The 26849-nt window shown below is 53.4% G+C and overlaps 1 protein-coding gene across 3 annotated transcripts in view; it reads right to left on the bottom strand.

Annotated features, from left to right (window-relative positions):
- Nucleotides 1-26849, bottom strand: part of PIK3R2 (phosphoinositide-3-kinase regulatory subunit 2) — a 27817-nt gene continuing 968 nt past the window's right edge. Inside the window, exons 2-17 of one of the 3 annotated variants that reach the window (XM_069064790.1) lie at nucleotides 22229-22874; nucleotides 13141-13236; nucleotides 12457-12516; nucleotides 12051-12182; nucleotides 11540-11768; nucleotides 11000-11085; nucleotides 10585-10690; nucleotides 10155-10253; nucleotides 9677-9857; nucleotides 8579-8704; nucleotides 7336-7478; nucleotides 6793-6969; nucleotides 5444-5515; nucleotides 3313-3483; nucleotides 3022-3223; nucleotides 1-2918 (exon numbers count right to left, since the gene is read on the bottom strand). In XM_069064790.1, coding sequence (XP_068920891.1) covers nucleotides 3031-3223; nucleotides 3313-3483; nucleotides 5444-5515; nucleotides 6793-6969; nucleotides 7336-7478; nucleotides 8579-8704; nucleotides 9677-9857; nucleotides 10155-10253; nucleotides 10585-10690; nucleotides 11000-11085; nucleotides 11540-11768; nucleotides 12051-12182; nucleotides 12457-12516; nucleotides 13141-13236; nucleotides 22229-22568 — 2211 coding nt within the window. In that variant the 5' untranslated portion in view covers nucleotides 22569-22874 and the 3' untranslated portion in view covers nucleotides 1-2918; nucleotides 3022-3030. Of the gene's footprint in view, nucleotides 3224-3312; nucleotides 3484-5443; nucleotides 5516-6792; nucleotides 6970-7335; nucleotides 7479-8578; nucleotides 8705-9676; nucleotides 9858-10154; nucleotides 10254-10584; nucleotides 10691-10999; nucleotides 11086-11539; nucleotides 11769-12050; nucleotides 12183-12456; nucleotides 12517-13140; nucleotides 13237-22228; nucleotides 22875-25285; nucleotides 25427-26849 lie in introns of those variants that run through there. The other 2 variants (XM_069064828.1, XM_069064744.1) reach the window with 2 other exon arrangements.

Below are 26849 nucleotides of genomic sequence, written 5' to 3'. Positions count from 1 at the left end.
TACCATTAATGAGTATTTTTATTTCTCACCTCAAAGTACCACACAGAACCAGCCTTCCACTATCATCTTGCTCTCTGACCATGGAACCACAGAGAACAGAATGCCAGCTAAGCGTTTATTGCATATCTAACCTTCCCCAACACAGCCCTCCTTCCATCTTTGAGAGGAAGTAAAAAAAAAAAATTTTCCCTTTAAAAATAAAACCAACTACAAATAAGCAAAAAAAAAAAAATCCCAAGAATGGCCCAATCAGAGGCTCTCTGTGCCCCCACCCTGTTATAATCTTTTCCTCCTAGGAGGTTTCTCCATACTCATTCACCCAGAGGCCCCTGAGAGGATACAGCCTCTCAGGAGAATCTAAAGGTTGTCTTACCTCAGGGGGCTAAGCTAGGCAGGCACCCTGATCCCAAGGGGACTAAAGAGGGAGGAGGAGGCTGCATCAGCCCACAAGACCAGTCAAAGCTGTAAACAGCCAAACCTAGCTAGCTTATATTAGAAAAGAGGATATTGGGGGTGTGGGGAGGTCTTCATGGGGCTCAAAGGGGGAAACGAAGCTCTGTTGACTTCCTAGGGGAACTCCATTTTTCCTGGTCACAGCTAAAGCTGGAGGCCTAGCTCCAAACAAAGGTTTCAGTTCTCAGTAAAGCCAGTTTCTTGAGAAGGGAAGTTAAGCTGTGTCTCCCCACCCCCCCACCCCCGCCCAGCCCCACTTCTAAGGAAGGGAAAGAAGGGGTTTTACAATGGCCTGCCCAAGGGCAGCTGGCTCAGGGCCCCCCCTTGTTTGGAGGGGACGCTTAGAGTACCATCCTATGGTGTTGCAAGAGTTTAAACAAAAACACCCACTCCCCAAACTGGCTGGTCCAGAAGCCAGTCCATAGGCCTCTCAATACAGGGATGAGGCCCATATTGGGTGTCTACGGTAGGCCAAACCTTATGTTAAGTCCCTTTTAAAATTAACCCCAGAGTAAGCTGGAGACAGCATATTTCCACCTGGCTGCCCCTAGAGTCATGGTCTGTGGGATTGGAGGGAAGGGAGGTGGGGCCCAGAGCCTCTGACCACCACCCCCCCTCCCCAGTTCTATGGCTTATTTATAGGTCTGGGGTTGCAGTGTGGGGCAGGAAGGCTTTAAGTGGCTTAGAGGGAGGAGAAGAGGGGGATGGCTCTTAGCCCCCAAAGGCAGTGTGGGGGAGACTGCAGGACCCAGACTCTTAGAGAGGAGCCATTGCTCTGGTCTCTGCTCCAGGCACCTATGACCTTGGGATCCTGCTTCTACTCCAAAGTCTAAAGTCCCAACTGGACTAGAAGAGTGAGTGGGGATTTTAGGTTGGGCATAATGGCCTTGACCTCCTGAAGTAGGCTTAATAGATGAGTGGGCCTGAGAGGGGAACAAAGCAAGCAGGAGGTCTGTGCCCCACAGGGAAGGTGACCGAGGTCACGTTCACCACACATTCCCAGATATAGGTTACACACACACACACACACACGCACGCACGCACGCACGCACGCACACACTCTCTCTCTCTCTCTCTCATGAAGCAGCCTGCCTCCCACCCTCACGTGGCATACCTCCTAGGTGCCTACATAATTCAAAGAAATACCCTCCCTGAAACATAAAACCCCAAACAGCGACACTTCACATGGGACTGCACTGTCCCAGAGGCCCTCATTTAACACACACGGCCCTCCTGCTACCCTCCCATACACATGCAAAGGACCCTAGAAGCTGGGAAACCAAAGGTCTTCTTTTTAACCAAGAACCCTTTCTCAGCCACCCACACAAGGAGCATGTTCCTGTCTCTGCCCTGTGGTTAACCCGTTCGACCCCTTTGTCCTCTGGATGAGAGGCCTAGGCCTAGGATGAGAGGCCCTGGAAGGGAGGGGTGGAGGATAGCACTAGTCCCCTATGGCTTTGATCATCTAGTCAAACCCCATCATGACAGATGAGGAAACTGAGGCCCAGAAAGGATAGGGAAATTGTCTAAGATCACACAGTGGGTGGGAGGCGGAGGGGAGGGGCAGCAGCTTTGGCGAGATCCTGCTGTACCCCCGGCCTCTGGGACACAAGGCTGGACAACAAGCATGGTAGGCTGCCTGCAGTACCGGTAATGAGGGGGAGGGGAGCTAGGGTCCAGGTTATCACTGGGATATTCTCCCTCCTCGAGCTGTGGGGACCTAGGGGTTTGCCCTCTGGCCCCTTTGGTGCTAGCACTGGGAGTCAGGAAGAATGTCAGGATGAGGGACTGGAGACATAATTCGAGTCTCCAAACCCTTGTCACTGGATGGCTCCCACACAAGAAAACCTGATATCTGGAGTTCTTCAGAAGTGGAATGAAGGGGCTTTCTGCAGCAGGAAGGAGGGAGGCCCCCCATCGCTGAAGGTGTTCAAGCAGAGGCTGGAACGCTGTGGATCTAGTGGAGGGTCCTGTTCAGGGAGGTCAAAATGGAACCAGATGCCCTCTGAGGTCCCCCTCCAACTTGGGCTGGGGGCCTCAGCTTCCCCACCTGGAAAGCACATTGAACTAGATGATCCCTATGGTGTCTGGCAGTCTCTAACCCCCACTGTCAAGGTGGACAGGGCCGAGGTGCTAGGGCCTCTAGAATGTGGGCAACTTCTGAGTGCTTCAGACCAGCCTGGAGGCGAGTATGGGGGCTCGGCTCCTGCCCAAGGGGAGGGTCAGGAACAAATCTGGGTGACTCATGGACCATGACTACAAAGAACCAGGCCACTTCCCTCTGTACACGAATACCCATGCAAACATGAGTGTGCACACACCACACGCACGCACACACCACACACACGTGCACACACCATACACACACATCACACACCTTGGTCCAGCCACCAGACCCTCACTCCTGCAGGGAGCAGCAGGCCTGGTCCAGGCGCCCTCATCCTTGGGGCTCCAGGATGAGGAGGGGGCAGGCAGTGAGAGGCGAAGGGCCCTGGCCCCTCAGCAGACCTGGGTTTCAGGAGAAGGCAGGGGCACGCAGCCCCTCCCTGCCCCCTCCTGCCCTGGAGGCCGGGGCGGTCAGCGGGCGGGCGGTGGTGACAGCACGGGGTGGGCCAGCGTCACATTGAGGGAGTCGTTATGCTGAACGAGGGACGTATGCTTGTAGTGTAGCACCAGGTCTTTGAGGGAGGCATACAGGTTGTAGGGCTCAGCGAAGCCATAGCCGGTCACTGTCTTGTAGATGACGCAGTGCTTGGTGTCTCCGTCCACCCTGAGGGACGGCAGAAGGCGGAGCTGGCCCTCCGTCCCCTTCCCTCCCGAGCCCAGGGCCTCCCCTCCACCAGCCCCCGGGGCACTCACACCACAGAGCAGGCATAGCAGCCCCGCTGGCTGCTCTCCCGGATGAGGAACGTGCCATCCCGCTTGCCGCTCAGCATCTCCTCGGCTCTCCCGCGGTTGATCTTCCCCACGTACCAAGTCCGCTCCTCATGGTGGGGCAGGTCGTCCTCCTCATCCACCAGGGAGTACTGGCTGCGGATCGGGGCAGAGTTCAGCAGGGCCAGAGCCTCTCCGCCCCTCGGGGAGGCCTCCCTCCCCAGTGCCTGCACACAGTAGGCCCTTAATAAATACTGACCGGCTCGCCTCACCTCTGCTTCCTGGCTTCCCCTTCAACACCCACTGAAGCTGCCTTTATGAGAAGCCTCTCCCCATCTCCCCAGCGCCTTCCCCCTGGGACTACTTCCCATGTGCACCGTGTATAGATTAGACAGCCTGTCATGTCTCCCCCATCAGAGTGGTAGCTCCTTGAGGGCAGGGATCTCCAGGGTTTGGCTCCCAGTGAGCATTTACGTGAATGTTGCCTGCCTCCCCTCAACTCCTCTGGTTCCTCTCCCCCTGTCCAGGCCCCAAACTCTTCTCTTTTCCTGCCTGGGAGGAGGCCCAGCTCACCAAGTTTGTACCCCACCCAAGAAGCATTCATGAAGTGATTACTATTCACTGGGTGTTGGACACACACAGATAGACCTGGCCCTCACAGAGCTACCTAACAGGGAAGCGGAGGGGGCTACCAGTCCTTGGCTACCAGGCAAGTCCATACAGGAGAAGGACAGCTGTGGGGGTAGAGATCGGGAGGGGCTTCCTGCAGGAGGTGGCCCATCAGCCTCCTGACAGGGGGAGGGGAGAGCCAGTGTGTACAGAGGCCCTGGCAGACAGGATGGTCCAGGGCTTAGAGCCTCCATCTGGCATCAGTGAAGGGGTAGATAGATGCCACCTCACCCAGCCGCCTCTCCTATGGGGTCTGCTGGTTCTTGTCCAACCAATCAATCAGTAAGCATTTGTTATGTGCCAGTAACTCAACTAGGATCTGGACCACTGTAATGGGGATGCAAATTTGGAAGATCTTCCCTGCCCCTAGGCTAAAGTGCACCTGAAGCCTGGGGTGGGAAGCTTGTTTTTCAATAGATACTTCTTGATTGGCCAGTGAGTCAATAAGGTTGTTACATTCTCTGAGCCAGGAGAAAGCTATATAAGCCCTGATGTGTAGCTTTGTTTTGGGACTCACTTTGAGAAGTGTTCTGTGATTTGATCTGTATTCTGGGAAGCCGTTGTTGAGAGTCCCCCGGCTTTGAAAAACCCAGATGTGGAAACCCAGATGTTGACTGGGTATGGATGTAATGGTTGGACAGTTTGGAAATCTGTCTACTTGATCTGTTTCTGTCTTGATAATTCTGTCTGTGTACTTTGAATTTCGGGGTGCTGACCTTTTTCCCCTGACCAAGGTAAACGATATATGTTTGACTGATTAAAGTAAGCTTGTTAACCCCTTTTGAGTTGCTTTCCTTTATCAAAGCAGATCCAAGAACCTGTGTGAGCAGCCACCCTGCTGACGCTGGGGTGCTTGCTGCTACAACCACTCAAATCAGGGATTCTTAACTTGAGAAATCCACAAACTTGGTTTAAAAATATGAATGTTATTCTATAAATGCATTTTGATGGAACTAGTTTCCCTTATAATCCTATGTATTTTATTTTATGCATTTAAAAACCTTATTGTGAGAAGGAGATGGGGTCCACAGGCTTCTTCCTCTACAGACCAACAGGGTCCAGGACACAAAGAAGGACATGAACCCCTCTTTCCTTTCCCAGCATTCTTGGGGGGTCTCACATGTTTTATCTCAGTCCAGAGTCTCCCTGGATACTTGAATGGGGAGGGTTCACTGTTACTGCCACTGACACTAACAGCTCCTGTTCATATGGTAGCTTAAAGTTTACAAGGGTTTTCCTTAAAGTTATCCCAACCCCATTTTACAGATGATGAAACTGAGGCTAAGTTAAGTGACCTGGTTGACACAGAAGACAGCATCAGACTCCAACTCGGGCCTCCTAACTCTCATGCAGGCTCTTTTTCCACTGCACTATGCTTCCTTTTCCTCAATGGCTGGAGTGAAGGAGGACAAGGGGAGGGGGCCGTCTCTGTCACTGGGACACTTACTCTTCCGTCTCGTTCTTGATTCCCAGCCACTCATTAATCTTCTTCTGCCGGGCTCCCTTCTGGGTCAGCCACCTGCGGTAGGGAGAGAAGAGCCCGTCACACCTCATGTCCATCAAGCCTCTGGCTTCTACCAGAGGTCTTTCCCATTCACAGGCTTTCTCTGAGTCCAGGAGGGAGGCCAGACAGGAGATTATCATCTCCATTTCACAAACAGGGGAAACAGAAGGCCAGAGAAGGGAGGAGACCTGACCTAGGTGGTCATACAGAAAAAGAATACGAAAGGAAAGAGGGGAATGACTGGTGAATGGCATGGAAGTGAGACGGAATAGCTGTGTAAGGAATGATGAAAGGGATGAGATCAGAGAAGCCTGGGGAGATCTGAATGAGCTGATGCAGAGCAAAGGGAGCAGAACCAAGAGAGAAACTGATACACTAACAGCCAAGGGCAATGTGAAGACAAACTGACTGATGCCACGGCCAGAGGATGAGTGGCACCAACTCACCCCCCTACTCCTAGAGGCAATGCCCTCAGGATACATGAATGTTTTGGACATGACTCAATGCAGGAATTTGTTTGGTCTGACTTTGTATATTTGTTACAAATTTATTTGACCAAGAGAAAATGGATTTTTACTAATTGAAAAACTGAAATGAAATTTTAAAAAGCACTTGGGTGGGTGGGGGGAACAATAGAGAGCATATGGAATGATGGGGCTGGAAGAGACCAGAACAGGACCTACATAAGGGACAAGGGATCTCAAAGATCATTGACTTCAATCTCCCCATCTGATGAAGGATGTTGCTGAGACCCAGAAAGGGGAAGGCAGCGGGTCCAAAGTCACTGAGGGGGTCAGAGAACCTCAATGGCCATCTAATCCAACGCACCCTTGGAGAAGAAGCCACTGCTGCTGCCACCACCACCTTTCCCTAACAACTTGTCATCAGCTGGGAGTCTGGAGGAATGAACAAGAATCCAGAGCTCAAATGGCCTCTCTGTAACATCCATCTACTGCCTCCAGCAGCTCTAGGCTGTGATCCTAATTCTGGCCTCTGGCAGGAAACAGACCACATCCAATCCGCTTCAAACACCTGGAGGCATTTTTCACATTTCTCTCTCTCTCTGTCTCTCTCTGTCTCTGTCTCTGTCTCTCTGTCTCTCTCCCCCCCCCTCCCTCCCCCTGGCCCACTCCAATGGTGGCAGACAGAAACTAAAGGAAGGCCCCTGACCTGGAGGGGTGTGGGGGGGACATCAGATACCCTGCTGGGGAAGGATACTCTGCAGGCAGGTGCGGCTGGGTGCAGTGCCAGCCAGTGCCACAAGGAGGCAGGCGCCCAAAGGGGACACTCACACTAGATACTGGTCCCGGATTTTCCGCAGCTGCATGAGGTCAGGCTTGAGGCTGTTCATGCGCTTATCAATCTCGCGGTTGTCAGCTGCCTGTGCCCGCAGGTCCTGCTCCAACTTCATTTTGCTGTCGTGAATCTCTGCTATTCGGGACTTGAGTTTCTCAGAATTCATCAGGATCCTGGAAGGGGGGAGAGGGGCGTGTGTTACAGAATTCAGCCCATGAGACCCTCAGGACGCAGCATGGGGGGGTCAGAGACCACCCAGCCCAACGCGCTCCCTTACACCGGGACACAGAGAGATCTTGACTTTCTCAAGGTCACAAAGGGAAGCATGTGCAGGTTGGGAGCAGATGGGAAAGAAAGGGTCAGGGAGAGGTGTGACCCTAGGATTGCAGGAGCATGCCGAGGCAGGAAGCACTGTCCAGATCGGGGGGGGGTAGACAGGGAGAGATAATGGGGGTGTCCAGATGAAGGGAAAGGGGAGAAGAGAACAATCCAGGAAAGGAGGGAGGAGACGAGCCGAGGGGCAGGCGGGCATCCCTCACCGCTGAATCTCCTTCTCATTGCCTTCCCGCCGGAAGCGTTCCAGGTAATCCTTGCTGCATTTCTCCTGTGTCTGGCCCTGCTCCTCAAAGATTTTGATGGTCTCATTGAAGGCCTCAATGGCTGTCCGCTTCATCTGCAGCTCCTGGGGATGGGGACAGGCGGAAGTGTCTGAAGCTTTGCCCTTCCTTCCTGGGCTGAGCCAGCAGCCAGAGCCCACCCCAGTACAGCCTGGATGCACCTTCTCCCATGTCTAAGCAGCTCACCCCCTCCCTTTAGGGAAAGGCCACAGGAATCAGCCTGAATGAGCTCTCCTGGGAACAGACAGCCATCCTGTAAAGCTGGGTAAACAGTTGGAAAAGTGCTGAGGAATTCCTTACTAGTGCTAGACTTCAGAGAAATTCAGAGCTCTGTCTCCAAGTCACAGGCTCTCAATGCTGGGGAGGTCCTTAGAACCCAGAATGTCAGAGCTGGGAGGGCCCTTAGAACACAGGATATCAGAGCTGGGAGGGCCCTTAGAACACAGGATGTCAGAGCTGGGAGGGACCTTAGAACACAGGATGTCAGAGCTGGGAGGGACCTTAGAAGTTATTAAATTAAATCTCATGATTACAAATAAGGAAACTGAGGCCTCCAAAAGGAGAAGGGTCCCACAGTAAGTCTGCTGGACTAACACCCAGGCTTATGGACTCTCCTGTTCACTGTTCTCCCTACTCCACCAGACTTTCTGGCTACTGCTCTGGGTGGATGGCTTTGGGCACTGTATGGTAGGATGGGGGTGGGCATAGCTATACACAGGGAAGGGATATGGCCAGCTAACATTTATTTAGTGTACTTTAAAGTTTAAACTTATCATTTACATGAATTTACATTCACCTTTTTTTTTGATACTTGCAATGGTCTTAAGTGGTAGGAACTACAGGTTTCCCCATTTTACAGGTAAGGAAACTGAGGATATTCCTTAATGTTGGACTGAAGCCTGTCTTCTTGCAGTTCATTCATCCTTTCAGCCCTTATGAAGACCAGGCTAGGAGTCACGGCACGGTGCCTGGTACTGGGCCCTCTCAGTCCTTTTTCTGAGCATATTCTAGAATCCTAAGCCAGGTTCTGGAAGGCTGCATCAGGACCCTCTCCTCCCCAGCCCTGCTCTGCTGGGGTCCCCAGGTCCCAAAGGTCAGCCCTGCCCGGACGCCCCCACATCCGCCGTGGTGTTTCAGACTCAGGGTCCCGGAGGCAGTGGGATACCTGGGAGGTACGTGTATATTCCTCATACAGCAGGTCGTACTCGCGGCTCTTGTCCTGATACTGCTGATGGTAAACCTTCAGCTGTTCTCCAACGGCCTCGACGCTGTCCTCCTTCACCACCTGGTCCTGGGGGCAGGGGACAGATGTGGGGCAGCTGAGTTCCCTGGAGCCACCCTGGTCCCCAACGGCCCTGAACAGACTCTAATCTTACACAAGCTAGCAAGACAACAGTGTTAAAGTGCTTTATAGGCCTTATCTCATTTGATCAAAGGATAGATAACCTTTGGCCCACAGAGAAGGAAGATGATGCATGTCACACAGGGAATGAGAGGAAGAGCAATTCAGTCCAACCCAAAAAGCAGTAATTAAGCACCCATAAGGTTCTAGGCGCTGTGGGGAGAGGGATTAAAGCAAAAACTCAGCGCCTGCCCTCAGGGAGCTTCTATTCCACCATCTAAAATAGACAGGACAGCAGCTGGCGTCACACAGCCTTGTGCCGGAAGGGACCTTAAGGACCACCTCGTCCAAGCCCCTCATTTCATAGATGAGAAAACCCTGAGAGGTTGCAGGCCTCGTCCAGCATCACACAGGCTTTCATTAGAAGGGGACACACTAACTAAGGGAGCACTGATGGAAGCTAAGGCTTCTAAGAGACAGAGGTGAAGGTCCAATGCCTTCCAGGCCCGGGGGCACAGCAGGGACCAGCGCACAGGCTCCGGACGACAGCCAGCTAATACTCTGAACAACAGCGTCGGGAGCCAAGAGAAGACGCCGGTGCCTCGTGCTTCTAGCCGTGTGCGAGTTGGCCGCCTCATGTGATCGCTCCTTAGGGCAGGAATTCCGGTTTTGCTTTCTTTTTGTATCTCTGGCGGTTAGTATAATGCCTGAATATAGCAGGTGTTTAATAATGGCTGCTTAACGAATTCTTGACGACAGGAATAAGTAAGATCTAAGAGGGATAAATGTAAAATCCAAACAACAAACTGGTTGTTCCGCTGGGGGTGGCTAGCGAGCTGCTCAAGCTGAACTCCACAGGCTCCCAGTCGTTCCCCGTGCACTAGTTCCCACCCTCCCCTCTACTCCCCTCCATCCCCAGACCTGCTGATGCCTGGACACGGGATAAAGCAGCCGAGTGTCCAGCTTGGCGTTGTACTGGGCCAGCGACTCGTGTCTGTAGTGGGTGATGAGCTCCACCACGGAGCCAAAGGTCAGGGGCTCTGAGAAGCCGTACTGCCCATCGCGGTGGAAGACTTTGATCAGTTTGTTATTACCGCCCTTCCTGCAGAAGGAGGGACAAGGGTCAAAAGCTGGACACGGCTGGGTCACCTTGGGGGGTCCCGATGGCCCTCTCTCATGCTCACCCCCAGGGGGCTGCGGCGAGGCCCAGCCTCCCTTGGCCCATGCCCTCTCTCCTGATATGACTCCTGCAGACCCCACATAACTAGCCCCACCTTCCTGGGAGCCAGAGTTGAGAGGAAGGCTTGCCAATTTACAACTGGGGAAACAGATGGAGCTGGAGGCTGCCAAGCTGGGGAGCCAGGACGCAGACCCCTTCAGACTCCCTGGAGCCCAGTACCTGAGGGTCAGCGTGTATTCACCCTGGATCTTGCTAGAGGCATCCCGGACGAGGAAGGTGCCATCTGGAGTGTCACGAAGTTTCTCATTCACCTCCTCCCTGCAGGGTGGGAAGGGGGTTGGATCTTGGGCCGGAGGGGCTTACCCCTGGCCAGATGCCCAGGATGCCTTCTGTCTGAATCATCCTCATCTTTGCCCCGGCCCCGTTCTCTGCCCAGGTTCTCTCTCCCTCCCCTAGGTCCAGATTTCAAAGCCTTTTTGATCTTCACATTAGCCCCATCAGCAACACAGCATGGACTTCAACTCCATGCTCATTATACAGATGGGAAAACTGAGGCCCAGAGAAGGAAAACAAGAGTTCCTCTTTTGCCCAGAGAGTTAAGAGCAGGACTGTTCTTCCCCCTTTTCCAAGTTGGCAGCTTCCATGTTACCTGGAAATGTCACCCCAATACCACTCGGCTTCCTGGAGGGGGGCACTGCTTCCGTTAGACAGGCTGCCAGCCTGGACCTTGGGCTTGGGAGGCTTTGGGGGTAGGGCTGGAATAAAAGCAGGCTAACATCAGACCAGGATGGTAGTCAGGGCCCATATGACCTCTAACCAGGATCCCCCGGCGCACCCCCTCCCAGGCTGGAACAGTCATTTTACAAGATGAGGAAACTGAGACCCACAGGACTCAGTGATTTGCCCAGGTTACACATTGTGTAAGAACTGTGAGGGAGGATTTGAACCCAGGGTTTCCTGCCCAGTGCTTCACCCACTACACTAGGCTGCTCTTCGGAGACAGGTCACTGGAAGGAGGACAGGGGCCTAGGACCCAGCTGGAAAAGGGTCTCAGTGGCTTTTACCTGGCGGGGGTGGCTCCTGCTCCTCCTCCTGGTCCTGTAGCAGCATTTCCAGGAACAGGGCCGAGAAGTCAGGGGTCTGCTCAGGTCTGGGGGGGCACGAGCAAGATCAGGGTCAAGGTACTGGTGTCCCTTCCTATGCCCACCCTCTGCTCACCTCCAGTCTCCCTCCCTTTGTCCATCACCTGCCCTCCCTCCTTCTTTCTCTCCTTCCTTCATCTCTTCTTTCCCTCCCTCCCTTTCTTTCCTCCTTCCTCTTTCCCTTCCCCCTCCCCCTCCCTCCCTTCCTTCCCTCCCTCTCCTTCCTTCCTTCCTCCCTCTCCTTCCTTCCTTCCTCCCTCCATTCCTTTCTCCCTCTCATTCCTTCCTTTCCTCCCTCTCCTTTCTTCCTTTATTTCCTCCCTTTCCTTCCTTCCTCCCTCCCTCTCCTTCCTTCCTCCCTCCCTCCCTTCCATCCTTCCTCCCTCCCTCCCTTCCATCCTTCCTCTCCACACAGCTATCCTTCCATTCTTTCCTCCTCTCTCTGATCAGGCATATACATACCCAGTGGCCGGGAGCCTAAGTAGGAGAGGTCCAAAGATCTCTCCCAGGGCTCGGGGGCCCAGGCTGCTGCCCTGGGCTTGGGCCTGCTGGGCCACCCTCCCCAGGTGCTGCAGCAGGAAGCGCAGAGTCAGGGCATTGTGCAGGGGGACCAGAGGGGGCTCCAGCACTCCCTGCAGCTGCTGCCTTCTCCATCCTGCTGACGCTGCTGCTGCGGCTGGGCTGGCTATCTCTGAGAAGGGACAGAGAGGTCATGAGAGAGGACAGAGAGGCCTGCCCAGCCTCCCAGACCCTTCCCCAAACCAACAAACCCCAGCCTACAGGGAAGCCCATGGCCATGGGTGCCATGGCTGGCCGGCCCAAGGTCAGCCCTCTCGGGGACACAGGGATCCCCTCATCCCATGGGGACCCATGTTCACAGTCGATTTGGGCCCAACCTGTTCCCACCTCCCTGCCCAAGGTACCTAAGCATTCCTGTTCCTCATGACTGTTTAGACAATCATAGGATACTTACCCTGCAAGGCATGAAGAATGTCCCCATGGACTCCAGGTGGCACAAGGGGCCTGGGTAAAGCTTGCAGGTAGCCCTTCAGGGCCTCAGAAAGGGTGGTCACATCCCACTGATCCATATCACTAAGAGTCCAGTCTGCCAGGGGGCCAGGAGCATAGGAGAGGGAATGGTTGCTTCCTGGTCTCAGGGCCAAGTTGCCTCCTGCCTCCACCACCCTGCCCAGCTCAGCACCAAGCATCAGAACCTGGGACTGCATCTTGCCATGAGCCAGAACCTTTATCTTCTGGAGCTCATGACAGAGTCACAAGGGCACCTCCCAGGCCCTCCCCACTGGCCCTAAGACCCCACCTCTGCAGGGAGTGGAAGAGTGAGGAGAGGGAGCAAGCCCCCAAGGAAAGCAGCTCCTCACCGATTCTCAGTGGCCGCAGCTCAGAACCAGACGGTCTGTAGAGCATCTCACTGTCCAGCCCTGCAGAAGAAAAGTCCAAGTAACATCTAACAAACAAAGCCTTGGTGAGCTTATCATCGGTGGGGTGTGGGATGAAGGTCTGGTGGGGGGGTCAGAAACAACTTCAGATGGCTTTCTGAGGCTGAGCTGGAAGTCAGTGGGGGTGAGCACCAGCCAAGGAAATTCAAGAGAGAGGAGAGGCGCTGGTTCTTAGAACAGGGAGGAAGACTGAGGCGAGAAAAGGAGGCAAGGAGTCTGGAGCTCAGAAAGCCCTTGGGGAGCCCCAGGGACATTCCGAGGAATGAGGTTACTGGGTATCACGGAACACAGACTGCTGGGCCTGGAGCAGGAGAACCCAAGCTCACATCCCACCAAGGAAGCAGCTCTTAACTTCTGTTTGCCTCAGTTTCCTTATCTACAAAATGGGGATAATAACAGCACCTATTTTCCAGGGTTGTTGTGAGGATCAAAGGAGATAATATCTGTAAAGGGTTTGGCACAGTACCTGGCAAACAGTAGGTGCTTCATAAATGCTTATTCCCTTCCCCCCTTCTAATGAGTGACTGGTGAGATTCTGGGGACTTTCCCTGAGGTCCATGCGGGAGAGGGGCACTGAGAGATCTCCTGGGTACAAAGCCCCCTTACCTTTGCGTTCAATGGCTTCCACCAGCTTCTGAAGGATGGGCGGCGCTGCCTCAGGTGGGACAAACTGCTCCGGCAGGTCAGGGAGCAGGGGACCAGCTGGCAAGGGAAGACAAGCACTTTATGGCTGTCCCCGAGTCAGGGGTAGGCAGAGCCAGGTTCAGGGCCAAGCTGGAGGAGACTCGAACGGCCCCACTCCAGGCTGGGCGAAGCAGCCGGGAGGTCATTCTCATTCACCCTGGTGGTGTGTGGCAGGGATGCCAGAAGACCCAAGAAGGGCACCAAGACCAAGGGTGAGAGCCCAGAGTCAAGTCCTAGACCACAAAGAGAAGCCTGCTCTCCTGAGAGAAAGGGAATAGGCCCCTTAAAGCCTCCAGAGGGCCTCCAAATAACCCATGTTCATTCCCTCTCATTGATTTATTTGAAAAGACTTCTAATCATCCTCCCTCACTCGGGTCTCTCCTCCTACCAATCTTTTTTTTTTTTAATAAATTTTTCTTGTTATCTTTTATTTTTAAATTTCCTCCTGTGTCCTTCCCCCTTCCTAAGTCAGGAGGAATGTTTAAAAACAAAAAACAACACACAAAAAACAGAGCAGCCAGGTGTGTAGTGGATAGCGTACCAGCCCTAGAGTCAGGAGGACCTGAGTTCAAGTCTGGTTTCAGATACATACTGCCTGTGTCACCCTGGGCAAGTCACTTAACTCCAACTGCCTCTCCAAAATAAATAAAATTAAAAGAGGAAGAGAAAAAACCTCTAGCATGATCGATCACTACTTTGAATAAAGCTTGATGCCACAGGCCATGGCCCTCACCTCTGCTGAGAAGTACCAAACAATCCCTGTTTACCAGCAGGGTCAGCTCTGATGGTGATCCATCCCGGCTCTGCCTTACCCTACCCCGGTGTCTTGACTCTATACACGACTCCCCTTCCTGCTCCCCTTCAGCACAGACACAATCCCCTCCTTTTCAGCCAAACTCATCTTCTACTCTCCATGCACAGGCCATGCCTCTGAATCGCCCCACACCAGAGATGTAGGGTCCTTCTCACCTTGGTTTCCTCCAAAACTCAGCTCAAGGGACACCCCCCCGCCCCAGGAAGCCCTTCCTGATCCATGCCCCTCCGACTCCTAGCTGCTTAGGTCTTCACCCCACCATTTATTTTTTTTCCTATGCATTAATCTTGTAATAATGATTTATATACATGCTATTTCCCAAAAGAATGTTAACTCCCTAAGGGTAAGGCTATTTCATGCCTGGCCTGGCCCACTGCCCATCACACAACAGGGGCTTAATAAATGCTGGTTGTGTGACTGACTGAATGACTCTTCCCTAGAAAGCCAGAGTGGGACCAATACCTCAATACTATATTCTGTTGCAGAGACAATAGGGAGTCATGGGAGTTTATTGAGTAGGGGAGTGACATGGTCACTTTGGCAGCTGTTAAACAGCATGGAGCCACATACAAAATGTGGGGGGGCTTACCGCTAGAGACCTCCTTCCAAAATGATACCAAATAATTCTTTTTTGGGGGGAGAGGTTGGATGGATAGTGAATAGAGCTTTCCAATGAGGAAGTGTCGGAATTTCATCTTTGACATCTATGAACCGTGTGACCCTGGGTAAGTCATTCCACAGCTCAGAGACTCAGTTTCCCTAATTATAAAACGGACAATAACAGTAACCCTCCCTACCTCAGGAGTTGTTGTAAAGATCCAATAGATAATAAGTGTAAGGTTCACAGTAGAGTGGCACATAATGTTAGCTATGATAACTATGTCACTGTGGGTCAGCTATCTCACATTTCTGAGCTTCAGTTTCCCTAACTGTAAGATGGGAATAATAACAGCATTCTCACCCCCTGCCCCCTCCAGGGTCGTTGTGAGGATCAAATGAGACAATAATCGTAGAGAGCTTAGTACGCGCCTGGCACATAGTAGGTGCTTTACAGAGATCAGCTATGATTGTTACTGTTGTTGTCAGCATTATCATACTAACCATGTAAGCTCAGGTGAGCCGCTTCTCTGACCCTCAGTTTCCTCATCTGTAAAATGAGGACACTAATATCTGTGGCATCGACCTCTGGGGGCTGCTGTGAGGGCCACATGTAGCAGACGGCTTTATAGACTTTAGGGCACAATCCCCAAAGAACCCATGCGGTTTTATGCTATGAAAGCTCCCAAGCACACGGAGACTTTCTGGGACAGTCTGGGTGACCATCACGTCTCACCATCATTACACTGATCAGGATTACAATTGTTCCACTGGTCACAGACCCACCCTGCGGACGCCCGGCTAGGCTCCAGCTCCCTGTCTTTGCACAATAACTGTCTAAGACAACAAGCTGAATGCCTTGCCTTAGCCCAGGTCGATCACACCCGTGGCATTTTCCTGATCCAGGCAGGATGGGCTTGTATGGGGGATGGTCCACTGCCCCTCACTACTGGTTTTCAAAGACTCTGCTGTCATTCGGCCCTTTCAGTAGTGTCTGACTCTTTGTGACTCCTTTTTGGAATTTTCTTGAAAAAGATACTGGAGGGGTGGCTAGGTGGTGCAGTGAATAGAGCACTGGCCCTGGTGTCAGGAGGACCTGAGTTCAAATCCAGCCTCAGACACATGACACTTTACTAGCTTGTGTGACCTTGGGCAAGTCACTTAACCCTAACTGCCCTGCCCTCCACAAAAAAAAAAAAGATGCTGGAGTGGTTTGCCATTTCCTTCTCCAGTTCATTTTAAAGATGAGGAACTGAGGCATACAGGGTTAAGTGACTTGCCCAGGTGTAATGGGAATGTAAATTTAAAGATCTTCCCTGCCCCTAGTCTAAAGTGCACCTGGAGCCTGGGGTGGGAGGCTTGTTTTTCAGTAGATACTTCTTGATTGGCCAGTGAGTCAATAAGGTTGTTACATTCTCTGAGCCAGGAGAAGGCTATATAAGCCCTGATGTGTAGCTTTGTTTTGGGGCTCACTTTGAGAAGTGTTCTGTGATTTGATATGGATTCTGGGAAGCCGTTGTCCTGAGCCCCCTGGCTTTGAAAAACCCAGATGTTGAAACCCAGATGTTGACTGGGTATGGATGTAATGGTTGGACAGTTTGAAATCTGTCTACTAGATCTGTTTCTGTCTTGATAATTGTCTATGTACTTTGAAGTTCGGGGTGCTGACCTTTTCCCCTGAACAAGGTAAACGATATATGTCTGACTGATTTAAAGTAAGCTTGTTAACCCATTTTGAGTTGCTTTCCTTTAACAAAGCAGATCTAAGAACCTGTATTGGCAGCAAACCCTGAGGACGCTTGGGGTGCTTGCTGCTACACCAGGGTCGCACAGCTAGTACGTGTCAGAGGCCAGATTTGAACTTGGGTCCTTCCTGACTCCAGGCCTGGTGCTCGATCCACTGAGTCACCTGGAAGCCCATTTCAAAGACTGGGTGACCACTTTTTTGAGGAATTCTGCAGAAAAGGTTACTTTAAAGGAACAGGTTTAAAAAAAAAAAAAAACAAAGGCCTCTGAGGCCCTGGAAGACCTGGGAAAGGGAACTGGTCCATCCTGATGGCTGTGATGGGAGGAGGACAAGAAAGCTGGCCACAGTCTGACACACTCTCCAGATTTGGGATAGGATTTCAAAGGATTCAGAGAAAGTACAGGTCAGATCCCGCGGATCACGGACTGTTCTTTGAGAGCAGCAGCTGTCTTTATCTTTCTGAGCATCCCTAGCACTTAGAAGAGCACCTGGCATTTAGGTGCTTAATAAATGCTTGTTGACTGACTACAAGAGAAGTCAGCTGAGAACCTAATACACAGTGGGCACTTACTAACGGCTTGTTGACTGAATACAGAGGAAGTTAGCAGAGTATCTAGTTATTTAATAAGTGCCTGTTGACTATCTGACTAAGAATGGGAAACTCTCAAGAAGGAAATTCTGAAGATACAAACTGAAATCACCCTCTGAGGATAAAAAAGAGGAGGTGCCCGGTGTGCTCAATCCAATCTCGTAAGCACACATTAAGTTCCTACTGTATGTGGCACTGTGAACACAGAGATGAAACAATTTCTGCCCTGAGAGACTTTACACTAAAATTTAAAGACAGGAGCAGCTAGGTGGTGCTACAGTGCACAGAGTGCCAGACCAGCAGTCAGGAAGACATTCAAATCTGGCCTCAGACACTAGCTGTGTGATCCTGGGCAAGTCACTTAACCCCAATTGCCTCCCTACCCCTGCCCCCCAAAAAATAAATTTAAAAAGACACATACATAGAGAAGATGGAAACAAGAGAAGATCAGATAATAACTGCAAACTGCTTAGTGCAGTGCCCAGCACATCATACAACACCATGCAACGGTCAGCTAATATTCCTATGAATACTAGGGCATGGAAGTCTGCTTCCCAGAAGCACAGTGTCCTTTGGGCCCAGGCTAAGAGAAGACGGGCACAGAAGAGAGCTGCTCCAGGCAGAGGATGAGAACAGACTGTTTTCCTGACCCGGATTACTCCCCCCACGGCACCTCATTCACAGGCACCAGTGCTTCGAACATAAGAGAATCCTACAAGAGCCGTGCAGCACAGTTTATTTAGCCTACGCTAATCAAGCTTCCTCTGGACGGGATGATAATGACGGCCAGAGAGAGGACAGGACCGCTCTGAATTTTACACTGGGAAAGGACGGCACCAAAGTGGCTGAGAGAACACGGATAGTGAGATGAAGTAAGAGCCTCGGCTGTCTGTCTGTGCTGTGCTCGTGACCAGACCCTGCAGAATCACATCCTTAGGTATTCAGGGAACTGGAGTTATCTGCCTGCCTGAGCTGCCATCAGGGACCCCCAAAGGACCACAGGATGGGAGCAAGGCAAATATGCTGGATTTCATTTCTGGGCCTCCTGTGGTAGGCCTTGGCCACTGGGACCACCCTCCATGGAGCCTGCACTTATGGGTTATTCAGAGTTCTTGGAAGGCAGGGCCCGTGTTTTTGCCTTTCTTTGTATCATGGTCACTCAGCACGGTGCCTGGGACCTAGGCAGCCCTTGACAACTGCCAGCCTCTGATGGAAGACTGCCCAGCACCTCCCCAAGAAGCCCTTTGGGACAGCTCTGCTGCTGAGGAGTTTTTCCTGGCATCTGGCCTCAAGCAGTCAATCTGCAACTGTCAGCCGTGGCTTCTGGGGTCAAACGGCACACATGCACTCCCTCTGCCGGTGACAAGCCCTCAGATATCTGAAGAGAGCTGCCCTATCTCCCTCCTTATCCCGCCTGCCCTGTTCCAGGCTGAATACCCCAGTTATTTCAGCTGATCCTAGGACAATGTGGAACTTGGAGCAATGGGCAGAAATTGCAGGGGCAACTTGCTGCTCCCTGTCAGAAAAACTTTCTAACGACGGGAACTGTCCCAGAATGGAACGAGCTGCCCCCAAAGGAGGAGAGGCCCCCTCACTCCAGGACTTCAAGCGGATGTCTGCTGACCAAAAGTGCCTGGCTATGTTTGGTGGGGGGCTCAGCTGAACTAGATAGTCCTGGGGGTCCTTTGAATTCTGTGAGCCTGGCACATCTCCGATGCACTTAATAACAGGACCAGAGGATTTAGAGGTGGAAGGAAACTGGGAATATAAACAATCAGTACAGGAAGGGCTGTTAGATAACCCAGAATGTCAGAGCTGGGAGGGCCCTTAGAATACAGGATGCCAGAGCTGGGAGGGCCCTGAGAACACAGGATGTCAGAGCTGGGAGGTTCCTTAGTACACAATGTCAGAGCTGGGAGGGCACTTAGAACATAGGATTTCAGAGATGGGAGGGTCCTTAGTACACAGGATGTCAGGGCTGGGAGGGTACTTAGAACAGAGAATGTCAGAGCTGGGAGGGCCCTTAGAACACTGGATGACAGAGCTGGGAGGGTCCTTAGTACACAGAATGTCAGGGCTGGGAGGTTACTTAGAACACAGAATGTCAGAGCTGGGAGGGCACTTAGAACATGGGATGTCAGAGACACAAAGCACAGATGGTCAATCTAGAATGTTCCCTCATTTCCAGATAGAGCAAAGGCCCCCAGGGACAGTGACTTATGTCTAGCTAGGCTCTGCACCCCAAAAGTATCCTATTCCCAGGGCAGGGCTCTTTATACCTCCGCCTCGCTGCCCACCCCCCTCACTCTACCCCCCTCCCCAGGACCCCAGATCTCTTCAGTTTCAGACCTTCCAGTTTCAAGTTCTTGGAACTCACTTTGCACCCCTCCCCCCAGCAGCCCCACCCCCCACCTCCGCTCCCAGGAAGGGAGTCATCCTGCTCCTTTCCAGACTGGTTGTTACCGGGGAGGGGAAAAAGCCCTGGCAGGAAGCCCACAGAAGCAGTGGGGGGAGGGAGCTCTTGGCAGAGAGATACTCCGAGTGAGGGGCCCCATGGAACCGGAGAAATCCAAACCCCACCCACCCAATGGCCTGGAAACCCAAGAGGCAGTGAGGGGGAAGGGGATGGTGGGAACAGGGTGAAAGCTTTTATAGGAGAGGGATCCCAGCTGCTAAGGGCAGAAGGTCTCTGGGGACTGGGGGGTGGGGGCCATCACCCCCCATGAGGGCTTCCTTTATCCCCAAGCCTCTCCAGGAATGTGCTGCATCAGCAGAACCCCAGCCCTCCTCCCCGCCTCCATCCCATTCCCCCCAGATCCTGCTCCAATCTGAATTATGTTTCCTGCCAATTCCAACTCCAGGGAGCTCAGGAAAAAGGCAGAGAGAAAGAGGGGAAGGGGAGAGAGAAAGGGTGGGGGGAAGAGAGAGCAAGACACACTCACAGACACACAGACACCACACAGTCAAAAGGCCTGAGTGTCACTACACTTTGCTACTTAAAGCCTGGTTACACTACGCCCAAACCTTCCTCTTCTCGTACTCAGTTTCCTCCACTGTAAAAGGAAGGGCTGAATTAGGTGATTGTTAAGATTAAGCTGGGACGGGCCTTAAGGATGCCTAGCCCAACCTCCTCCTCTCACAAATGAGAAAACCAAGGCCTAGAGGTGAAGTGACTTGTTCAAGGTCATAAATACAGCGACAATACTAGGATTTGAGCTTGGATCCCTAAAGTTTCTCCCAGCTCTAACATCCTGGGTTCTCAGGGCCCTCCCAGCTCTGCCATCCTGGGTTCTAAGGGCCCTCCTGGCTTTGACATCCTGGGTTCCAAAGGCCCTCCCTGCTTTGACATCCTGGGTTCTAGGGGCCCTCCCAGCTCTGACATCCTGTGTTCTAAAGGCCCTCCCAGCTCTGACATCCTGGGTTCCAAAGACCCTCCCAACTCAGACCTCCTGGGTTCTAAGGGCCCTCCCAGCTCTGACATCCTGGGTTCTAAGGGCCTTTCTATCAAGGCAGGAAAGCTACCCTCAGCAGTCTCCTTCTACAGTGGCTTGGGCTATCCTAATTATCAGCATTCATTTCTATTATCACACTTTATGATTCCGAAGCCTTTCCTCTGCAGAGCCTGGCCATGGGCAGGGGCTGTAAGCAGGCCAGGTAATGCGCAGTTTCGCTTGGGCCCAGAAGTGTGGCCTTGCCTGTTCTCCTGTCTCTCTTTTGTTCCTGTACCTCCTCCCCACTCTCCCAGGGCCAGGTGCAGAGAACCTGGGCAAAGTCCTGGGGCTGTGGAACTGTGAAGTCCATCCCCACCCAGCTCTATTCTGCTGTCCTCTGGCGGCCCAAAGCCACGGCCCATCCTGCCTTTCAGCAGCGGGAGCAGTCTCCTGGCCCAGCTCCCCCTGCTGCCAGAATCCAGCAGGAGGGTGTGACTGCAGGGGCCTGAGCCCAGACTCAGAGCTGTGCTCTCTGCACCCGAGCAGCCATCATTACACCAACATCATTTTGTGGTTTGGAAAGCATCTTACCATAACCCTACGGAGCCGGGAGCAGTTACTTTTGTCCCCATTTTACAGATGAAGACTGAGGCCCAGAGAGGCCGCCCTGGTTCATCCAGCCAGGAGATTCAAGCCTGGTTCTGTCTGCACTCTGACCAGCACACCACAAAGGCTCCCTCCCAAGACAAGAAACCCCTTCCCAGCTGCCCTAGGGGGAAGACAAGGCAGGGGTTACTCTTTCCCTCTTGAGGAAGAGGAAACTGAGGGTCAGAGAGAGACACTTCCATAGTGATCCTGTGTAATAATATGACTCCCAGTCTGGGATCTAGAAGGAGGCTGGGCGGGGGCAGAATGACTAGGCTTCAGGAGGAAGGTCAGTGATTCCAGAGGCCCCTCCCTGCCATGTCCTCCCTTCCCCCCTCCTGTCTTGGCCACCGTTAAGGGGAAGGGAGAAGCTTCACTGAGTTTGGGGCCCAGGTGAAGGCACATCTGTCCTGTCCTGACAAGCCAGATGGGGTAGACTTGCTGGCAGGGGATGGGAAAGCCTGGGGCATGTCCCCACAGAGCTGGGCAGGACTAGGCAGCACCTGCTCCCATGGCAGGAAGAGCCAGCATAGGCTGGCCTACCCCATTTGCAAGGCCCAGCCCACCCTCTGCCTCCTCCTCCAGGAAGCCCTGGTCCATTGCTCCAGGACACAGAGCTGTCCCTTCCCTTCTGGCAGCCAGCCACAGAGTAGACTCCAGATTGAGAATCCAAGGCCTTGGGTTCCACCTGTGTAACCTTGGAGAATTCTCTTCCTCTCTCTGGGCCTCAGTTTCCTCATGTGGAAATCAAAGGTGGTGAGACTGGGTAATCTCTCCTCCTAACATAATGTCCTGTATTCTTCCAGCTCACCAGGGGCCTGGACAGCGCCTGGTTTTCTCCCATCAGGCTCCCAGGATCTGGCATGGAACTCAGTAAACAGCTGAGTGAGTAAGGACATGACCCCCACACTCTTGCTCTCTCCTCCTGCAGGGTCTTCTGTGCTAGCCTGTTCCATCCCCACCTACTGCGGCCCTGCCCTGATATGGGGAAAACTGTCACCCGTCAGAGAAGGAAGGGTCCCCAGAAGTCATCCCATCCAAAAAAGGGTCATTCTTCTACACAGACCCTCAGCAGCCAGCCCCTCCCCAGCCTCTGCCCCTTTTGGGCAGCCCACTCCAGCCTCGCCTGACTTCCCTGTCACATCCCACAGTGAAGCAGCCCCAGGAAAGGTTTCAGGGGGACGTACCTGGCTCTGGGGCATCCCGGGGACGGCCAGGCCCTGCCCCTGGCGTGGCAGGCAGTGGCCTGTGGCCTCGGGGGCGGTGGGAGGGCAGGGCAATCTTCACGGGCCCCAGGTACTCTACATAGGTGCCCGGGAAGTCCCCCTTCTGCTTGGTCCGCTCGTTGACGCCGAGGATCCACCCAATGTGGTGGGGGCTCTGCTCATCCCCGTCCTGGAAGCCGAGCGCCTCCAGCGTGCCCTTGCTGACCACCAGGATGTCGCCAGGCAGCAGGTCCAGGTCCTCCTCACGCTCCTTGTGGTACTGGTAAAGGGCCCGGTACTGGAAGCCCTCGGTGCTGGCCATGATGCCCAGGCGAGCTGGGGCAGCAGCCCTCTGGGACCGAGGGAGAGGCGAGCTCAACTCTGGGCCAGTGGCCACATGGCCGGGGTGGAGGAAGGAGAGGCGGCAGGGTCAGCAGAGCAGGGCAGGGGCCGGGGGCCTAGCCACTTTTCCGCAGCTTGAAGCCCCGATTCAGCCAGATGATGGAGCAGAGGGCTAGTATCACCACCATACTCTGGTCCTTGGGGGAGACGGGTTGCCTAGGCCCCAGGGAGAAGTGTCTGTGTCCAGGCGGGGCCACGGCTCTGATGGGGAGCTGGGCGTCAGGACCTGGAGGGAGAAGACAGGAGGGAAAGAGACAGAGAGAGCTGTTAGTACCAATACAGGGAGACCAGATGTGACCCCCGAACACACGCCCCCAATCAGCCTGACACCAAAGAGGACTCCAGAGAAGGAAGGTGGCTGGTCGGCCCCACACCAGCTCCTTCCATAAATGTTCCAGATGGCAGGACTACAGATTTACAAACAGAAGGGTCCTTATTCATCATCTAATCTAACCTCCTCATTTTACAGATGAGGAAACTGAGGCCCAGACAAGATAATGAGCTCATTCATAGTCTCATTTGTGATAGATACCATTGCTACCTCCATTTTACAGATAAGGAAACTGAGGTAGATGGAGGTTAAGTGACTCATACAGGGTCACACAGCTAGTGAGGTAGTCTGAGGCTGGATTTGAACTCGGGTCTTCCTGACTCCATTTGTACTTGTCTCCGCAGGGCCTAGCATATAGCTGGTACTGATACTGATTAATTCCAGTCCCAGCTTTGCAACTCCCTATTCGCATGACCTTGCACTAGTTACTTCTAGTTTTGTCTCAGTTTTCTCGTCTGTAAAATGGGGAGAATACTCTGCCCTACAGATTTCACCTGCTTGTTGCGCATTATATACATTAACACATATGATGCACCATCTAAACATGCACTGTTCTCTACAGCAAGGAAGGTTCTTAACCTCTTTGGCAGCCTGGTGAATGAAACCTAGGCAGACTTCTCAGATAAAGAGTTTTTAAATCATAAAACAAAATAGGTGGGATTACACAGGAGACCAGTTATAATGAAATACGGTTATCAATCCTAAAAACACAAATTCCCAGACTCCAGACCAAGAAGCCTTGATCTAAGCGTGGGGCCCACATGCCAAGACTTTGGGGTAAAGGTGCTGGCCCCTAAGGGAGGAGACCACAAATATAGAACTGGGGGGGGGAAGGTAGGGCTCTTCCTTCCCCTACAGGGTTACCTTGTAACCCACCTTGGGGGACGGGTTCTCTGGCCCTCTGTTGGTGGGCCAGGGCTAGGGGATGACTAGCCAGGCATCCAGCCTGGCTGCAGTGGAGTAAGGGGGAACCTTTAAGGGTGGAGCAGCAGCCCTGGGGTGCAGGAAATAGGCCCACCTGGCTTGGCTCCTGAGGCTAAAACCAGAAGCCAAGGAGGGGAATTGCAGTGGGACAGATTTTGTCTCAATATAAAGAAAAGTCCCTAGTAGTGTGAACTGCCCCAACGTGGCATGGGCTGCCCATCACCAGAAGACGTCTTTTCTTCTACCAGAGGTTTTCAGGTCTGGAGCACTGCTTCAGGTCATGGTTGGCCTAAAGGCCCCTCAAGGGTCTTCTGGTCCTAACACTTGACCATCCCAGGGTCCCTCCACAAGCCGGGAAGTTGAATTCAGGATGGAGGAGACAGTGGGCTCTCCAAACACCCCAAAAAGAACACCAGGTTTGGAATCAGAAGGGCTGGGCTTGAATCTAGTACATTTAGGCACATCACTGGGGCTCTCTGGGCCTCAGTTTCCCCTTCTGTAAAATGCTCTCCGAGGCCCCTTCTGGCTCTGAATGCTACACTCTTAAGGAGTAGCTTTGGCCCCTATCCCAAACTGAATGATCTGCCAAGAACATACTGACTTCCCACAGATGTGGAGGGTGAACGGCCGTAACATGGTTCACCCCTCCCTCTGACCCAGGGATAGGGCCCCAGGACAGGACGCTGAGCCCTCTTCTCCCTACCTGCAACTGCCGCCCATGGGGAGATGGGGCCCAGGGCTCTTGAGGAAAAGATCACAGATGGGGGGAAGGATCAGGGGAGCAGGAATCCTGGGGGGGTCAGAGCTGCGAGGGAGGTTGTGGCAATCCCGGGCCGGCAGGAGGAAGGACAAAGCCTCCAGCTCTGCAGGGTAGCCAGGGGTGACACCTGGCTTCTGCCCTTGCAAGGGTACAAGGGGGCCCTGGAGTGGGCCATTTCTCCAGTCCCTCCCAGGTTAGGATCTGAATGCAGAAGCCTCTGGAAAGCATCCAGGCTGGGGTTCACTGGTGACCCCAAGCACATCCCTTGCCTTCCTTATCTTCCATCTGTGATATTCCGGTTCTCAGGATCCTGGTCCAGCTCCACAACCCCCACCCCCATGCCCGAACCCTTCCAAAGCGTCAGCCACGAGGCCGGCAGACTGGGGCTCTCCCACCCTCGCCATTCCCAAACCACGTTTATTCGATTCATGGACATACTCTCATGCTCACACACTTCAACATACTTGCATGTTCCTAAAAACCCACCCACACGTGTTTCTCCCATCCTCATGCAAGCATGTACTGCCTCCCTCTTCCACATACAGGCATGCTGCACTCTCCACCCCCCCCCCATTCACAGGGGTTCTCCCACGTACACATGCATGCACATGGACTCACGTACGCAGGACTCTTCTGAAGCATGCATGCACACTCAGCAGAGAAAAGCCAGCCTCATCACGCCTGCCATAGAGGGGAGCTCTGAAGCCAAAGGGAGGGGAAGAGGCAGGCCCGGCTCTGTCTCTGAGTCCAAACCCATCCCGGGAGGCCCAGTGCCAGCAGGGCCCTCTTGGAAGGGCTCTCAGCCAAACCAAGGGTGGGGGAAGGGGGGATGGAGTGGATGGAGGGCTGGGCATGTCAGCTTTCCCATCTTCCCCAGGCTGGGCTTCCTGCTCCAAAGAGCATCTGTCCGCCTGGTTCCCCTCCCCCAAAAGGCCAAGGCTCCACATGTCCCCAGGGTCTGTGGGCGGGAGGGAGAGAAGGAACCAGCAGGCCAGGATCTCTCTCTGGAGGGATGCCCTCCTTCCTTCTTCTCTAAACTTGGTCCTTTCTGCGCCGGACTTGGCTGGCCATGCTCAGGAAGAGGGACTTGGACAGCTCAAGCATTCCCCTGAATGGGTCCACAGGGGCAGAGGCCCGAGCAGGAGACACAAAGCATGGGGCCGAAGAGTTGGAAGGGACCTTAGAATGGCAGAACGTGGACCACTGGAGATGAAGGGAACCCTAGGACCCAGAACACAGCCTGTCCGAGCAGGGACGGCCTTGAGAGAAGCATGGGCTAGTCTAGACACCTTATTTTCAAATGGAGAAACCGAGGCCAAGAGAGAGAAAGGGGCTTGCCCAGGGTCACTCGGCCAAGCGGGTATGCAGGATTCCAATCTGTGTCTTGTGACCACAGCGCACTGAGTCCCTCTTATGTCAGGCTGGGAGGCACAGGAGGAAGGAGAGAGACTATGGATACATCAGCCACCTCCTGGGATGCCCCTCGAGGGCCTCACAGCAGTGAGAAGCCCTGCATATCAGCCTGGCATCCCACCCTTACACAGCACAGGCACACAATACTCTAGCCTGTCACCCCTGCTTTCATCCTGAACCCCATTTCCCTACTCTGCAACAGGCCCTGAGCTGGGTTCTGGACCCCTTCCCTGTCCTGTCGTCTCCCAGACACATAAGAGAGAGTGGGGGCCCCAGACCTCCCTCTGCACGTTACAGGTGGGACCAAGCCACCCCTTCCTCCTCCCCACCCCCAATAGTCAGCCCCCATTACCAGCAGGTCTGCCTCCACCGATTATAGACTGGGTCCCCCTGCTATAACCCATGTCCCCTATCACAGCCTAACTGCCCCTAGCAGAGCCCAGCAGCCCCCAAGTATAACCTGGAACAGTAGGGGCCCCTTCTTGGTAAAGCCAGCCCCAGCCCCATTCCATTGAATCCAATCTAGCCCAGCCTCTTCCAATATAGCTCAACCCCCATTCAGTATAGCTGGGGTTCCCCAATATAGCCACGGCCTCTTCCATGGACAGCCCACCAAATATAGTTCAGGATATAACCCTTCCTCTTCCACTCTGGCCACCCCCAATGGCCCAGGATGGACCAGCCCCTCTAATTACAGCTCAGTCCCTATTCAGTATCAGCTGGGGTTCCCCAATATAGCCACGGCCTCTTCCATGGACAGCCCCCCAAATGTA

The sequence above is a fragment of the Petaurus breviceps genome, unplaced genomic scaffold (assembly GCF_028583685.1).
Source record: "Petaurus breviceps papuanus isolate PSGF00001 unplaced genomic scaffold, PetGlider_PUasm1.0 108, whole genome shotgun sequence".
NCBI classification, from domain to species: Eukaryota; Metazoa; Chordata; class Mammalia; order Diprotodontia; family Petauridae; genus Petaurus; species Petaurus breviceps.
This window is presented reverse-complemented; position numbering and strand designations above follow the sequence as displayed.